This window comes from Tiliqua scincoides, chromosome 1 (genome assembly GCF_035046505.1).
Source record: "Tiliqua scincoides isolate rTilSci1 chromosome 1, rTilSci1.hap2, whole genome shotgun sequence".
Taxonomy (NCBI): Eukaryota; Metazoa; Chordata; class Lepidosauria; order Squamata; family Scincidae; genus Tiliqua; species Tiliqua scincoides.
In genome coordinates this window covers 205,598,031-205,615,811 of record NC_089821.1, presented here as the reverse complement: position 1 = coordinate 205,615,811, position 17,781 = coordinate 205,598,031, and the positions used below count along the sequence as shown (strand labels likewise).

The window sequence follows — 17,781 nt, the reverse complement described above, 5'->3', positions numbered from 1 at the left end:
CTTGTATGATAGAATATGCAAATTGTGGTCCAATGATTAAACCCATCAGTTCTAGATTTTGAAGATATTTGTTGCTGAGTTACAAATTGGGGGTGGGGGGAGTGTCCCTTCTTGGTAAACGTAGTGTTAGGACAAACTCAGTTGCTGTCATATGTCATTTCATTATTTAGAATTTTGCTACAGGACAAGTACCTCTCTCTCTTCTTCACTTTTTCTTTTTTTCTCACTTGTCTACACACATGTGCACACGTATATACATATTGTGTACACTGCAGCTAGGCAGTAGCATAGTAGATACCACTGTTTTAAACATGACTCTGTTTTGTAGCATTGTGAATTCTAGAGCAGACTTCTAGGAGATAATAGGATGTTTTTAAGCTGAAAAAAACACATAAATATAGTATATGTTCTGCTTTTATTAAATACTGAGGAAAGCATGCACAGGACCTTTTAACAGTCAGAGTATAGGTTAATAATACACTTATAATTTCTGAGTTGTATCCTACAGTTATACAAGCTGTTTTCCTAATCTATTCCACACTGAGTCAGTTCCCCAAGCCCTCTAAAAATCCATACATCAAGAATTGTGGAACCTTACTTAATGGCGCAGCATGCAGTGCAGGAGGCTACTATGGGAGGCGCAAGTACCTTGCCTGAAGTGCTATGGGTGAATAGCATCCTTTTAAAAGCGTTCCTGTGTTTCTTGTTCAAAAGTGCCCTAGATATATTAGCGGAGCAAGCCTAAGCCTATATGAGTTTACTCAGAAGTCCTACTGTATTCAGTGGGACTTACTCTTAACAGCTTTGACACAACATGGCTGTAGTTTTTAACTTAGAATTGTGTAATGACAGACTACAAATTATATGCAAATGCTGTCTTGAAGCTTTAGTATTGGAACAGCAGGTTTCAAAGTGAGGATTGAAACCTACAAATGGTGAGAGAAAGAGACACTTGATTCTTTTTCTGCTCACTGTCACCCTGTCCCAAATCATACCCCAGCAGTTCACCCCCTCGCTTTTTGCAATCAAGCGTTTTGAACACTGTGTTTTGAATGTTTCTAGCAGGGGCTGGTGCTGTGTACATTTGCATGTAAAGGCACAGTAGATTAAGCCCATGAAGATTAAGCAATACTAAACTGCTCAATTCACTTGCAGTTGTGGTTTGTTGCATTGCCAAAGATGTATTGCTTTTTCCTTCATATTTGGTGTGAAATATTCATTATGAATATTATGAAATTATGAAATATTCATTATGAAATTGTATTCATAATACAATTATGAAATTGTTAAACTGCAGTTCTGAAAGCTTGAAAACAATCTAGTTTTAGTGGCTAGATTTAGTGGCTACAGAAAGGTTTTTCACTGGGATTTCATTTAGTTTTAATATGACATGATGTTTAAAAGCAGTAAAAGTGAGCAAAGTATATAATAGCAGACTCCTAAATATAGCTACTAATTTTTTTAAAAAAATTGACTTAAATGTAGAATGTGTATTATATCTTTTTTAGGGAAACGTGTTTGAATGTTCTTTTTTCCGTTTTTTCTTCATGTCCTCTGTTTCATTTCTTGCTTGATGTTTTCTTTCTTTTGTAGGTCTCTCTGTTTTGTCTTCTGCTGTTAATTCGTTGCTTTTCATTTTTTAACTTGTCTAGAGCCTAGAAGAGGAGATAGCATCAATTTTATTTAGTAAAGAGGGTTTTTCCACTAGCATGAAAACTGCCTTCAGTTCAGCTACCTCATGGACAGCAGAGGGCACTGCTGTGAAAGATAATGCATCTTCTGAAAAGCTTTCTGCCTCACCCTTCTCTCAGCTGCCTGAGGTGCTTTTCCACATTTCCTTTTTACAACATAAAGCCATAAATGGCAAGTAGGGCTTTCTTTAAATGTGCCAGATTAAGTTTGCATTTTGTGTACAGTGATAAAGGATTCTAAGCTACAGTTAGGCCAAACAAACACTGAGCCTGATTCAGAGCCTAATGGGAGCTCTGCTATGTATCTGTAGTTCTTGCATGAATGGGCTTTCCTCATCATTTCAGTACTGGCCACAGCTCCATGTGCAGTGGGCATGGTTTGCTGAATCTTAAGCATTTATACTTTATTGTAACACCCCCTAATCTTGTTCTCAGTAGTTGGTGAAGAAGTTAACTCAGTAGTATTAATGAAAATTGCCTAAGAACATATCATCAGAAGTCTAGGTGCTTCTTAGACATAGACCTTCAAAACTGATAGTTTTTTACATTAATCTGATTTGAAATTGTCAGCTGTGGCTGAACCAACTTTAGTTAGTAAAATCAAATTAAGTCACACATGCTGTGCTGGGTTTAATAAAAGCAATTGCTACATTTTTATCTTTCATTTTTCTTAGTCCATTTTTATATGCATGTGACTTCTTTAGCTTTTAAAATCTGCATCAATCAGTTTGTCTTGACTATAGTTCATAATGCATTTTAAATCTAGTTTCAGTTTATTTGGAGTAGTATGATAATATTTATATGGCTTTCTAAGTGTTCTGTCTATTCCTTACATGTCTGTTTGCCAGTTGCACTCCATAGAGTAAATGCTACACTTGTACAGTCAGATTTCATGTTCCTCAGATGCCCAGTTTCTTGAAGAGTTTGATACTAGTTTATTAGAATACCTTAAGATTACCTAAAGGATACTATTAGGGCATTTTTTTTTTTTTTGCCTTTTTCCCCTCTCATTTGTGTTATCAGAAAAGAGGGTTACAAATCCCTAAAATAAAATGATAAATTAAAACAGAATAACGTTAGAAAATTGTAGTTTGGTATACATAGACATAGTTGCTATTGAATCTTTGGTTTGAGACCTTGGCCAGTGTATTAGTTTTTACAGGCACTTGATAGCACTTTATTCCAATTTATATAGAACAAATTGCTTGTTTATAAAAAAAAAAACCACCCAGAATATTTATTTCACTGTCAAACCTGCCCCATCTCAAGGAAGACTTCAGTTGAAAAGTATCTAGATAAATTAGCTAAAATAAATATGCAAAAACTCTTAATGCTTATTCCCAACTGCTAAATGCCATCTACATTTCAAAAAGGTGAGGAAATATGCTGTTTTTAATGAGTCCACCAGGTGTAGCAATCTTTACAACTCTGTAGTCTAAAAAATATACGTAGTCTATTTTCAGTGTGTGTTTTCTGTGCTGCTTTAACATAACTGTGTCATATCTGTTGGTGTACAGTTCCTTTGTACTATTATGTGAAATGATAAAATCAAATGCTTGTCAACAAGTGTAGAAACACTTATTTATATGTGTCTTCTGGTTGCTTTTTGCTTCACAGAAGTTTGCTCCCAAAACAGAAGAGCCTTCCATTGGAGCCAGCAGGACTATTAAGGTTCAACTATTTTGCCATAGTCCATTCAATGCTGACATTTCAAAATCTTCATCCTTCTTTCTTTCCTTTTTTCATTTAACTATTATGGCCATCTTTGTTCCTCATACGACTTGAAACACCCATCACTTAATTTTGTGTTCATTATTTTATTTATTCATATGTCCTACTTTTTGTTTTTCCTCATCCATTTGTTTTGTGCAGAGTTCACATGAGACTCTGAACGTAGTGCAGAAGAAGCAGGCAGAGGTTGGGATAGAAGAGACAGTAGTCACAGACGACACCAACAGGGGTAAAATACAAGTTGTTGTCTCTGATGGTGAGGAGACCCAGAAGACAGAACATCCAGCAAAAAAGGACTCTTCATCATCTGATAGCAGCAGCAGTAGTAGTGAGAGTGAAGATGAAGCAGGAGAATATCGGCCACCCCAACTGATGGCTCCGGATGCCATAAAAGAAGAACTAGAAGAAAAAGAAGGTACCAAAGAGGAGGAAGAACACAAAGCACCGACCACTGTGTGTGTGGAAATTTCAAGAGAAGTCAACCCAGTTCAAGTAATTGTTGAACATACACAGGTTTTAGTCGAAGCAAATGAAGTACCCAAAAAGGCATCTGGGGAGACAAACCTAATGAAACTGGATAATCAAGACTTGAAAGAAGAGCAGCTCAAACTAAATGGAGAGGCTTCGCATATTGACATTGATGTTTCACCACAAATAATTTGTTGCTCAGAGGTAAATGGTAGAAGAGGAAGGGCCACTAGTTTAGCAATTTTGTTTTAGGGTTGAATATCTTTGCCTTTTTTTCCTCTTCAGGTTTTCACAAAGATTGAGGTCTGGAAGGGGGAGAAATTGCTTTGTAGTCAAATTCTGCCTACAGTCACGTCTTCTGAATTCTTGCTACTTTTTACTAGTTTGATTGATTATCCAGTACATCAAACTTTACTGGGATTGCATCACGTTATTTTAACTTTTTCATGTTTTGCTTTTGTTTGCATGTGTTAGTGTTTGAGTCTTGTCCTGTCTATTTTGTTAGTCTTTTATGACCAAACAGTAACTTAACAATTGCCATCATAAAGTTTCATCTTGTGCATGAGGTGAAAATGGCCAAGCACAGTTGTTTTTATTTACCTTCTTTCCCTAGATACTTGATATAGACACTTATCCATGGTTTGTAATACTGTACAAACATAGGATACCTATCTAATAACACAGGTCAACATATATTTTGCTTCCTTAAACATTACACCAATTCCTGGGTATATTTGGGGTGCGAATTCCAAAAATGGCATCCGTTTTCCCCTATCACATCTAGTTTTGGAAATATAGTATAGCCTCTTTAGTGAATGGTTCAAGCAGCTTCCTCATGAGGAAGCCCACACCATGGCTTCCTCATGAGGAAGCTGCTTGAACCATTCACAAATGAGGTTATACTATATCTCCAAACTAGACGTGATAGGACAAACGGATGCCATTTTTGGAATCAGCACTCCAAATTCATATCAAACCACCATAAAGTTTGGGAAAAACTTTTCTGACCCTCAATTTTGTAGGCCTGTGTAATTTATATTCTGAATTTAATACATTCAGAGCTTATCGTGAGTATAACAAATGGACAATATACAGCAATAGCAAAATATTACAAGTAACAGCAGACTAGAGTATTTGAAGGCAGATTATTTTAAAATACTGTTCTGTGGTCCTTTAAAACTTGCTGCAGAAAATGTTTAACGTTTGTGACTGCAAAGGCATACAGCATAATGGCTACTTTGTGAGGTGGAAAGTGAAGCAACATTCAGAAGTCCCAATCTTCAACCCTGTCACATAGCAGTTGTGCCTACAGCAACTGTTTATTTCCCAGACATTTGATCTGCATTGTTGTGAGATTTTTAGCAATGCACATGCATCCTTGGGAGTTGAATCAGGGTGGAATCCTATGGGCAGCACCCACTTGCAGGTTCATTTCCTCATCCAGGAGGGTTGCATGTGTGGCTGCTCCCTAGCTGCAATGGGGCAGAAAGGTGCACTGCTCACAGGTGTGTAAATCATGAAACTGGAAGAATGGTGGTGTTTGCCAAGGTTATGTAATTCAACCTTGCGCCACAGAGTCAGAATTCATTTTATTAGTGTTGCAAACATAAATCCCTCACTATGTTTGAAATTGCCATATTTATCATGGGTAAGGTTTTCTGAGATGGCTTGCAGCATTGCTTTCCTAGGAACTTATTTTGGGTACATAAGAGCAGGTTTTACTTGGTCTTAGAAATGCCAAAATATATCAGTAATATATTGAAGAACCTGCTTTAATACCCAGGCTGTTTCAAATGTGAAAGGTTTTTTGCCAAAAGACTTTCTTTATATATTTGTTCAGATGATGACCTTTGAAGCAGCTACTTGTTCTTCTTTTTTCTTTTTTTTTTTAATCTGGTGTACCTGACAGATACATGTGTTGGTGAGAAATGGCTATTTATGGTTCTTCTTTTGTGTGAATGCAGTTTTTAAAAATTGCAAACAGCAGTCTCAACACCTAGCAGTTTTTTAAAGCCATACATCAACAGTGAATTTCAAACAATGGAGAGCATAGCCATAGCATACACCTGGTTTTAAAAGACACACAGATGCTTCAAATGTTCCAAATATTATCTGCCTGTTGTGAGTTGTTACTACTTATACATGCTACTGATGTATGTAAAATCAATGTTTAACATGGAAAATCTTCTACGGCAATAGAAAATCCTTATGTTTTATAGGCAGGACATTTGTGAGTGTTATGCTTTTCATCTCCTGCTTTGGGTTTCCAAACTGTTCTAAGGAATATTTTTAAAAACATATTAAGTACTTTGTGGTCTGGAGCTTGTTCATAGCTTGCTATGTGCTTTTACAACTTTGAATTCATAGTCCTTTGTCTTTCTGAACACTAGCCTCCAGTGGTTAAAACTGAGATGGTGACCATTTCAGATGCTTCACAGAGAACTGAAATCGCTACCAAGGAAGTACCGATTGTTCAGACAGAGACTAAAACGATCACGTATGAATCTCCCCAGGTACAGCTGTTATGTCATTTAGGATGCATCAACAATACTTCTAAGCTTAGTGTAAGAGATCAAGTGGCTATATGTACCTGAAAAAAATCATATCCCTAGGGTTATAGTACTTATACCAGGACTATGATTATCAATTACCATTATCTTTGGGAACTTCCACCACTATGTCATATGTTATTTAAAACATGCATACCCTGCCTTTCTGTTGTTAACCCTCAAGCTAGCTTACAATGTCAAATTTTAAAAGTTAGTACAGAAAAACAATACACAATAAATGGCTGCTAACAAAAGAACGGAATCTATTAGCCAAAGACAATTCAGCAGCACAGAAAGACTTGCTTTAAAAGCCAAGTTTTACATAAAAGTTTTAGATAAGCAGTGAGGTAGATATACAGTCTTCTTTGGGGAAGACATTCCACAATTTAGGTGCTGCATTTGAAAAGGTCTTGTCTTCTGTCCCTGCCTGCCATGTTTCATCTGATGGAATGATAAACTGTTGGACTCACTTGTGGAACAAAGCTCTTGAGGAAGTTCATATGGATCAAGGGGGTTCTTAAGGTATCCTGGCCCCAGACTGCTGAGGTGCTTAAAACCAGCAGTTTGAATTGGCCTTGAACTAAATTGGTATCCCATACAGCTGTGACAGCTTAAGGGTATATAGCATGGGTTCCCAACCCATGGTCTGCGGGCCACAGGTGATCTGCGAGACCTTGCTAGGTGGTCTGTGAAGGTCTCTGGAGAAAAAGTGTGGCTAGGATTGCAGTGTTGGAGCCCAATCCCAGACACGTCTACTCAGAAGTAAACCCCATTCTAGTCAATGGGGCTTACTCCCAGGAAAGTGTGGATAGGATTGTAACATCCCTCGCCAGCTCCTGCTGTGGCTGCTTCCTGTTGGGGACTTCAACTGTGAAAAGTCGCAGGATTGTGCAGTCAGGGTCATCCTAAAGGAGGACTGCCTGTCTATATGTTAATCTATATAAGATTAACATTCTCCTTCCCTGCTTGCTAGATTCACTTCCCAGTATTGGGAAGCCAAACAATCAGATTAGTAATTAATCTTCTCTTGTAATTACATATTTATTTTTTTGTGTGCAGGGGTGGCGTTAGGTAATTGATTGATTAATCTTATTATAAGCTTAATTGTATTTTTAGGGGTGGAGGGCTGCATGTGGTCCCCGATGATTCCAATTTTTGCTTCAGTGGTCCCTGGGCTCCTAAAGGTTGGGAACCACTGGTATATAAGATCAAAACATCTTACTCCTGTCAAGATGCAGCATTTAAAACCAAATGAAGTTCTAAAATGCTTTTGAGAAGCAGTATAATGTAGAGCACATTCTAGTAATCCAATATGGATGTAACCAGAGCATGAATAATGATGACCAGGTCTGATTTCTGCAGGTAAACACACAACTTGCATGCTGCCTCTTGATGGCAGTTTTTTGGAAGCTGACTAAATGATGATGACTAAACAATGTTAGATGGCATTTATTCTAGTTTCTGTTTCAGAATTGCTACTCCACTAATGCACCAAAGGTGGCATGGAGAACAAAAAAAAGTGTTTATCCTTAATGCAAGCAAATTCTGTTTAACAAATAATGTAAGCATTGGTGCTTTGAGTTTCTCTGTTAATGAGAATTGTTCTTTCTTTTTGATTAGCAGTTTGATAGTGGTGATGCTGGTGTACTGTTAAGCGCTCAAACGATCACATCAGAATCTGTTTCTACAACCACAACTACACATATCACTAAGGTAAAATAACCACAGTGAATAGCAATTCTCATCTCTTTCAAGACAAGTAAATTGCTATAATACTTCATAAATATCCCACCTATATGTTGGGATAATGCCCATCTATATGTTGCCCATCTTTCCCCATCTATATGTTTTTTGGTTAATTTGTGATGATCTTTACAATGTCAGTTCAGAATTTTTGCAAAACTACACGTTATGATAAATTTGCTGTCTGTGTCTATGAGTGTGTGTTTTAAGTAGTGGGAGCATGAAATGAGGAAATTATGGGAAGAGCCCCTTAGCACTTTGCCTTTGTTGCAGTTCTGATGAGCCCCCCCCCACACTTTATTTTTGTTGGGGGGGGGCGAAAGGTTCCATTGAAAGCAAATGAGGCCTTTTGATTTCTAATGTAATTAGAGCACTTGGTGTGTGATTAGGATTGGAACTGCAGCAGGAATAGAGATTCTACCTGCTGTGATTTTTCATCTTTTCTTTCTTGTGCGCACACACCCTTTGAAAATAACAGAGCACACTACTACATTGCACATTATTGCACTGTATATTTGGACCCTAAACTATCTTCCAAGTCCTTCAACAAAATGTGTACACCACTCTTCTGCAAATATCTTCAAAGTGGTATACAGCAAAATAATTAAAATAACATAAAACAAAAGCAAAACTACAATAAAAACAGAATTCCAATGCTCGCACACCCAGAAACAGCAGATAGCGTAGTTCTTTAACTTGGTAAAGCAAGCTGAAAAATGAAAGGAGCCCTGTTGAAGAGAAGCAGGATAAATGCAAGGTGTAATGGTGCTGAGCAACTTGGGGGTTGGAGAAACAGATATCACTTTACCTAACCAGGTGCCCACTTAACCTAACATGGTGCCCATGTTAGGTGGGCATTCTAGCCTTTCATGCATTGATGGGTTTCCTGCCATTTCTACTACATTCTTGATCACTTTTCCAAACCTGCAGAATGCTGGGAATGAAACATTTTTACCATGGCAATTTTCCCAGGGCAAAATTCAGTTTGGTAGAGGATTAGAATATATCACTCTAAACACTGTATTTTGTATTTTTTTCTTTGTAAAACTTGTAGACAGTGAAAGGTGGTGTGTCAGAAACCCGAATTGAAAAGCGGATTGTTATCACTGGAGATGCAGACCTTGACCATGACCAGGTGAGGAAATGGAACACCTGACTACTCTCATCTTCAGGATTTTGCCCATCATAAGGCAGCTGAGTTTTTCACCTGTCAAAAAAAGATAAATTTAAGCTACTAAAAAAATGAGCAGAGCTAGAAAAACTCAACTGCATTGTAATACCATTGGCTAATTTGCATAGCATCTCATTTACAAAAAGACTTTCTCAGAGTGGAAAAACAGCAGCAAATCATTAACAACTACTGAATTATTTTAATTTTTGTCTGCCCTCTTCTGTGAAGCTGCACCGATCTGAATAGATCATACATTCACAAATGATGAAACAGGGATTTAATTTTCAATATTTAATTGTAATTATCAAAGACTCGGAGTAAATTTAATTTTGCATTTTGATGTGCCTGTGGCAAGTGGCTTGTGACAGCTTGAAATTAAATTGAAGAGCTGTTTAGCATTAGGCATCAGGAATGTCTGCCCAGGCTCAAATATGGCTGGAGGAGTTGGAAAGGTCAGAGATCTTTGCTTCAGTATATGTCAGATTAAGTTCTCTCTCCCCTCCTTAACCCATTTTTGCCCAGTCCACAGGTGCACATATTTGGTCCCTGTTGCATATATGCAACGTTGAGCAGAAAAGCCTTAACCATAAAACCAAGACAATATTTAGTATACCTTACATGAACAATAAAATAGTGAGACTGAAATGATACGTAGTGATTAATATGATTAAGAACTAACTCTTGAGTACGTGGCTTTTTCTTACCCTTAATTCTTTCTATTTTCTTATATTCTGAACAATTACTCTAACCACAGCCTCTATGCTCAACTACTAAAAATGTTTAAGGAAGACAAAAAATATTGTTTGTCTTAATGCTATCTTGTAGGATTTTATCATGAAAGTTAGCATTGTAAGTATAAAATGAGTGGCAGTTGTTGGTTTAGTTTCTGTTGACATTTTCTTTGTTTCATCTGTCAAGGCAAAATCGTCATCGATTTTGTTTTCCTCCAAACTGTGTTATCTAAAGGTCTTTGGGGAAAGTTGCTAATTGCCCGGTGGTTACATTTGTAAGTAAATGATGGAAGAGACCCAATTGACTGTAGTCTCAGAGCAGAACTATACATAGCAAATATATATTCCCAAACCTATCATTGCTGTGATAACACATACAGAAGTGAAAAGGGAACATCTGTAATGGAGAATCAGCAGCAGGAGGGGGGGTGTACAATTATTTGATTTGTCCAGGACATTTTCCATTCATCTGGGCTTGCTCCTAGACTCCGAGACTAACTATTGGATTTTGACAAGGCCTGGAAAGGAGAGAATTGATTGAGGGAAAGGGCAAGCACCCTAGTCTTGCTCAGTGATTCCACCAGCCTATACATTAACTTTATCAGAATTAAGAATCTCAAAATCTAAATTGCCACTCTCTGGATGGTACCCCCAAACGATGACATTAGATTGATGCTGCAGTAATATTCCACAGATAGTTGACTTGGGCACCATTGATTATTGTTGCTGGTTTGGAAGAATAAGTGCAGTTTAATTTGTTTTGCTAGTAGATCAAATTTAATCAACTGCAGGAAGGAGTAAATATAGAAGATGTGTGTGCTTCTGTCACTGTGACAATGACAGAATAGTTGTATCATCTTTGTTTAAAAGAGATGAAAATTTGTTCAAAATTTCCTGTGATCTAGTAAATATTTTTATTACTAAATGAAGCTGCATGTTGCTGAAGAATACTGAATATAATAAATATAGACATTTCCCAATGTATCACAGGTAGCTTGTTTTTAAGACATTTTGGTAGAATTGGCATCTTATTCCAATGAGTATTGCAAGTTACACCATAAGTTCAGAATGAAAGAAGACGAGTGCATACAGACATGACTTTTAAGCTTGTCAAGAACCTCCAGTCATTGCACTGCTGCGCACTCAGAAATTAATAAGCATCAAAATGGCTCACCAGTTAGAGGCACTCACCATGAGGAGCAATTTAAAGAGACAGCTGGGCCATGGGCAGTGTAAGCATGTGTTGCACTGGTATGCCTTGCAGACTATCTGAATAAGGTGGAACTTATTCAACTCCACTGGAGTCAGAGAGTATCCTCAATGTATTTGGGCTGAAGACATTATTAGGGCTTTGTCATGCTGTGTTAGCTATCTAATCATACTATTAGTTGAAGAGACCATCATTTGCAGAACCATAGAAATGTTTGCACCAGTGCTCCTGAACTGCAAAGTTCTACTAGGTGGTGGCATTAGGCTATGTCAGTGACTTGGAGTGCAACATTTTCTTATTAGTTCACTTCTCCATCCAAAACAAAATAGGTTTAGAAGGCATAGTGCTCATAGCCAGGCTAGCTGTTACCTTACCAAACTAGCCTTCCTTTTTCATGTGTGTAATTATTTGTACTTCTGTAGGCACTGGCACAAGCCATTAAAGAAGCCAAAGAGCAGCACCCTGACATGTCTGTAACAAGAGTTGTGGTACATAAGGAAACAGAACTCGCAGAGGAAGGAGAATAAGGTAAGAAATCCACAATCCTCCAGGTACAGCATGGCCTGAGCCCAAGAATTCAAAAACATTACTTAAATTTACTGTTGTCATACGTACATGTTCTGTGATCCTGCCTGGAATACCAGGTTGGGACTTTGTTTTAAAAGAAGAGCAGACCATCTAAACTTCTGGCCACATTATTTATATACTGTTGGACAAGCAGTGTACAAGTGCTTTAAATAAAGAGCAACACAAATTTTCACAAACTCTGCTATTTCATACTTTAGATCAGTGATTCTCAAACTGTTGGGTCACAACCCACCAGTTTGTGTAACGCTTCCCCCATCCCTTTAAGGGGTGGGGGAAGGGGGGAAGCAGCAACGTGATCCCCAGGATCGCATTACTAAGGGAGGCAAGGGGGGTGCTTTTACTTACTGTGTGTTAGGGCAAGCAGCAGGAGGTGCAGGGAGCTCCGCACAGCCCTCCGCAGGGCTCTTGGAGGCTTGGAATCTTGAGAAATAGCAAGCACAAGCCACCTCTGGTTTGTGACTGCAGTTAGGAGGTGGCTTGTGGTTGCTCTTTCTCAAGATTCCATGCTTTGGGGAGCCCTGCAGAGGGCTGCACGGGGTTCCTCGCACCTCCTGCTGCTTGCCCTAACACACAGTAAGTAAAAGGACTCCCCTCGCCGTCTCCTTAGTGACATGATCCTGGGGATAGCGTTGCTGCCCTTGCCCCTCTCTTGCAAAAACTTAACTTTGGGAGTAAAGCTCCCACAAAGTTTGAGAACCACTGCTTTAGATTATGGATTTTGATAAACTCTTTGTAATATACAAAGATGGGATATGGGATTCTGTTCCACCAGAAGTCAAAAGCCTCACTTATCTTATACTGTATGCTTGCCCTTAACTTGAACACTCTTGATTCTAGGCCTTGCATTTAATGTAGTGAAAGAGTCAAGCCCCCTACCCACCTTGAATAACCCCGGTAGCAGCAAGGAAGCCCCAAAACCTGTAAGTTAGGCAGCCAGTTCAGAGCCCCAGGCAGTTAATAGGCAATTTAATAATAAAAAAAAGGATTGGGGACTTCCTAGTTCTCCTGATGCTACTGTTATAGAGTGGGGGGGGGGGGGAGGAGGTAGCATGGGAAACTTGATACCAGAGCCTAGTCTAGGGCCTGGGGTACAACTAGATATGAGCACAGACCAGCCTTGAGAAATAACCCTAAATAGTGCTAAGTAGGCAAAGAGGCACTTTTAAGTGATATTTATTTATATCTTATATTTGACCAGAGGAAAACAACTTTCCCTCTTCCCCATAGCTGTTTGCTTGTGTTTCTCTTTTGTCCTTTTTTTAAAATTGTAAGCTCCTTTGGAGCAAAGGACCATTTTCTTATTCCTTTGCTATATAAACATTTTGATAACTTCTGTGTTAAAAATGAGCACATAAATGTTCTAAATATCAAGTATGATTCCCATATGCCAGAAGGATTCCTAGGTTGGACCTTAGAGCAGGTTATAGCCAGAATAGCAGGGATTAGCCCCTCTGTGCCATACATTCCTGTTTGAGTGAGTAGCAGGAGTAATGGGAGAACTCCATCACCTACATTCAGGTTCAAACCTTTTTCTAGGCTTTGGGATATGTCTGCATAGGCAAACAACATTTCCATGATGCCAGTAGGTCTAGTGATACTTGAAGACTCAAGACTAGTGTGCTGATGAGGATATTCTTGATGCACTAGAATGTATTTGTAACCAGCAGGCTCTACTCCCAGTTTGAAGATTGTGTGTATGGCCAGTTCCCCAGAACTTTCCTTAAGCTGAAGAACAGAGATGGGTGGGGAACACTGCTGTTCTAGGGAGAGACTAGTGTTTCTCAAGGCTAGGAAAATGTATCTTGCAAACATGGTTTGTAAAAGGAAAATGATTCTTGGAGAAAAAGTTAGCTACTATTGCAATTCATTTGACAGGATTTTAAGCAACTGTCAACATTTATGATAACTGTTTCACATTATTCTTTATTGCTTGCCTTTTTTAGATTTCGAAAGCGTGATTTGTGAATATGAAGAACTTTGATCATTCCACCCTGGTAGTCCCACCACACTTCCACTGAATTCACCAAGCCAGGCAACAATAACCAAGCATCTTCAGAACAAATTGCCAATACCAAACCTTATCTTCTCTGGTCCTTTGCCATTTACTTTATTTTTGTAACCACTTCTTAACATTCTTGGCTTTTTTATGAGGTTTAGAGATTTATTATATTTTGCACAGTTCCCTTCCGTTTTTATATAACTGGGTTCTTGATTACATGAAAGTGGACAAAACTATTTAGTAAGCACTGTTCGCTTGAGCAAGTGTAAGATGCAGGAAGGAGAGAATCTTTGACTAATTTAGATATAATCTTTTCAAAGATTTCAAAGTCTCTTACTGGAATAACTTAGTTTTTTCAGATTATTCAGGTAAATAAAATGTGTCAAATAATATAAGAAATATGCTCTTTTGTATTAAACAAAACAAAGCTTTCCTGTAACTTGGCAAGAAAAGTAAATTAAGAATTTCACTTTGATTTGTATGGATTTTGTACAAACTCCTTGTAACTTTCTCTGTTCTGGGGGTCTCCCACTTTCCAAGGGGAGCTGGTGCTGGTACAATATAGAAGAGAGAGAGTTATAAAGATGTTTCTGCCGAATGAGCACTGTTTTGGTAATCTTTTTTGCATTACAGTGCCATTGTTTCATTCCTTCATGGACAATTCATCGTCTGCAACATTCCAGATAAAGTTGGAAGGACATGCTCCCTTTCCAAAGAGATAATCTAGGCAGCTTAAAACCTTAGTGCTTTTTCTCTTAACATGTTAAATGTCAGACACTTTCATTATACAAATACACGTGCAGAATGCTTGCATTGCATTAAAACTCATTGTCTTTGTTGACTGACATTTCTGTTGAGCAGTTATCTTGTTTCAGGTAGCTTTCCTGATGACTATACAGGTTTTGAGGACAGTAAGGAACCAGGAGTGCAAGAATGGTCCATTCTTTTATTTGGGAGAGGAGCCACCTCCATGGGTTGAGGCTGCCTCTGAGGTGGTCTGTATGAAAACCTGTTAACTGTGTCTATTTTTTCCACTGTTCACTTTGTGTATAGTTAAGATGCCATGTTAAATATATAGCAGCTTAAAGTTGTATTAAGTGATATTTTGCTTTCTGTAATACTGTTATAAAATAAAATTTTGTTTATTCTCTAAATGTTTCGCTACATGCTTGACACCAAAAAGCACAATAAAAGAAAGTTTAAGCCTTTTATCACTACACGGTTGGAAGACATTTTGTAAAACGTACCATGTGGGAATTAAACATTTCAGTTGTTCGGAAGCTTTCCTATTATTAAATGTCTAGTATCAAAATTCCTTGCTGCTATTGATCTTTATAGATAGAGGCCTTAAGGGACTTTCTAGGTAGCCAAATGGATTTGGTAATCCAAATCCAAGGAAGAGTATGCAATATTGACTTGGCAAAGGTGTGTTCCTTGGCCAAAAGTTCATCACTTCGTTTTGAGAATTAATTTATAAACTGCTGAGGAACAATAAAGTCTAAATAGAATTTAGCCAGTATGTATAGTTTAAAGGCTGCAATCCTAACCACACTTTCCTGAGAGTAAGCCCTATTGAACAAAATAGGACTTATCTCTGAGTAGACCTTGTTAGGATTGTGTCTCAGTCTTATAATTCTGTATCTGAATCTCAGGTTGAAAAAACCTCTCTTTTCCCTGTCAGAGTAGCTACAAGGTGGAGAAGCTTATTCTGCAAAGTATTTTAAAAACATTGTAATGTTATACCTTGTTTTTGGAGAGATAAGTGTTTTTGTTTTTGGAGGGATTTCTTGTCACCAATGTGCTTAGAGTCCATTTCACTATCATAACCCTATTACATGGAAGAGGTCCATAGTAAGGGAACAGTTCTATTTCACAAGCGCTATTTCACATGGAACTACAATTCCATGCAGATACTATGTTTCCAACAAGGATCACTCAACCTAGAGGGAAGACATCTTTATCCTTTGCAACTGAAGTATTACAAATTAACTGTCCTTTCTATTTAAAATAAAATCTCGTCACATCCTAAGAATATATAAAGCCAAAAGTGCATTCGCTCATCGGATACAAATAAGCAGCAGTAGGCATTTATATATTTCTAGTTGTCATCTCCTGTTCTTGTGGGAATTCTTTTCTCTTTCACACAGAAGCATCGTTTCATAATTTCACTGCTTGTATTTCTAGTACTCATGGTACTAGAGAGAGGCTTCAAAATGGGGTAATAGTAGAAAAGTGTCTACCATCTTAGTTGCAGTTGACTTGTGCAAATTCAATTTTACATGGTCTGCAAACCAAAACCAAAAAAGTTTTAAATGGTGAAGGCAGTTCCACCTGCCATTCCACTCACTAAATCCATGCCTGAGCTGCTTTTCCCTCCATTGGTTTCAGTTCCTGCCTGTGACTTGTAATTTTTAAAGAGACAGTGCTTATTTTCCAGGTGAGAGTATATGCATGCTGTTTCTTGAACATAATATTTGTGTAAAACAAAGGGTTCCTGTATTTGTTTCCATCTTTTGTGTGATGTTTCAAATAGTTGGATACAATGCATGAATCAATTTCCTGAATGAGCCATAGAAATCCATCACTTAAGTAGGTCTTGTGTAAGAGAGTAAATATTTACAAACCCTTTTTAAAATGACAGGAGTGGGTTCATTTTATACATCTTTTGATCAAATTGTCACATTTTGTTGCTCTTTTTTACCTAACACTAAGCTGCTGTTCAATTTGTAGAGTAGTTCTGAGCCTGTTTCTTGAAGTGAACCCCCTTAAAACGTTACCAATTTCTTAGTGATGGTTTCAGCTTCCTTTTAGAGCTCCTTTATCTTGTTGCATTTGCTGTAATGGATGACTGTATTTGTGGAATTATAGGCCAGGGATAGCTCCTTGTTCACTGAAAAGAATAAAAATGGTGTGTTAATTTGCTTACAGGAGTGTTGAAAGGCAGTGAGTACAGTAATGTTTCCTTGTTGACTGGAGGGACCTCCTGTAAAACAACATGTTCACTTAAAGTTGTCAGGATTTGTATTAATTCACTGATTAAAAAATGCCAGTTTTAGATTGCAAGCAAGCATAAAAAAGAGGAAAGTTCCAGTATGCACATAATTGTACCATTCCATTTTGCATCTTGAGGAACATGATGAGTAGTGCTTACGTATGAAGATTAAATTATGGTTAAGATTACATATGAAGAAACTGCCATCTATTTGAAAGATAGTACAAAGTTTTGGATTATATAGTTTCATGTTTCTTCTAAATTGCTTGCAACAGAAACATGCCAAACTGGTCCAGGGGCAAGAAAACAATTATGAGAATTGATAACAGGCAGGAATATTCCAATTTCATTCACCAGCATGTGCAGTTATGACCAACAAGCCTGTCTCCTTCCCCCTCCAGTCCTAGCACTAAGTCCTGTTGCATGGCTGTTCTGGAGGGAGAGCTGTTGATGCCAGCTGAACAGAAGCTGTAGCTTCAACTGAGCGCAGAAGGTCAGATTTTGGCCAGAGTTCCAAGCTTTCTGTGTTGATTTCTGAATGTCAAAGAAATATCTGCATAAATGATATTCACAGCTCAATCTGAATTGGAAAAATAAACTGGGGAGTGGGAGACTTGAAGCCATATAGAAAAGCTTTCTATTTAGGCTGGTCTAAACACAGTGCTACTTTCCCCCCCTTTTTTTAACATCATGACCTTAAACTCTATTGATGAGTGAGAGTGAGTTAGGTTAGCTACTAATGGCAACCCCCCCCCCCAACATGGCAAACCTACTTATTTCATGTACACCGGTGTTTTCTACAGCACAGGCATACAGAGTGGATGATACACATGGAAATCTAAAAGTGCAGATGCAGGTATATCACCACCACTGGTTTGGTATGGATATCACTGCTGTATATACAGCAA

At 38.0% G+C, this 17,781-nt stretch overlaps 1 protein-coding gene across 5 annotated transcripts in view; it reads left to right on the top strand.

The window, feature by feature from the left end:
• EPB41L2 (erythrocyte membrane protein band 4.1 like 2) overlaps positions 1–15,035 on the top strand; it is a 125,358-nt gene extending 110,323 nt beyond the window's left edge. For 2 of the 5 annotated variants that reach the window (XM_066614540.1, XM_066614559.1), the window contains exons 15-21: positions 3,309–3,362; positions 3,564–4,094; positions 6,281–6,403; positions 8,060–8,152; positions 9,237–9,317; positions 11,717–11,822; positions 13,826–15,035. In XM_066614540.1, coding sequence (XP_066470637.1) covers positions 3,309–3,362; positions 3,564–4,094; positions 6,281–6,403; positions 8,060–8,152; positions 9,237–9,317; positions 11,717–11,821 — 987 coding nt within the window. In that variant the 3' untranslated portion in view covers position 11,822; positions 13,826–15,035. The remainder of the gene's footprint in view (positions 1–3,308; positions 3,363–3,563; positions 4,095–6,280; positions 6,404–8,059; positions 8,153–9,236; positions 9,318–11,716; positions 11,823–13,825) is intronic. The other 3 variants (XM_066614549.1, XM_066614565.1, XM_066614573.1) reach the window with 3 other exon arrangements.
• The last annotated feature ends 2,746 nt before the right edge of the window (positions 15,036–17,781 follow it).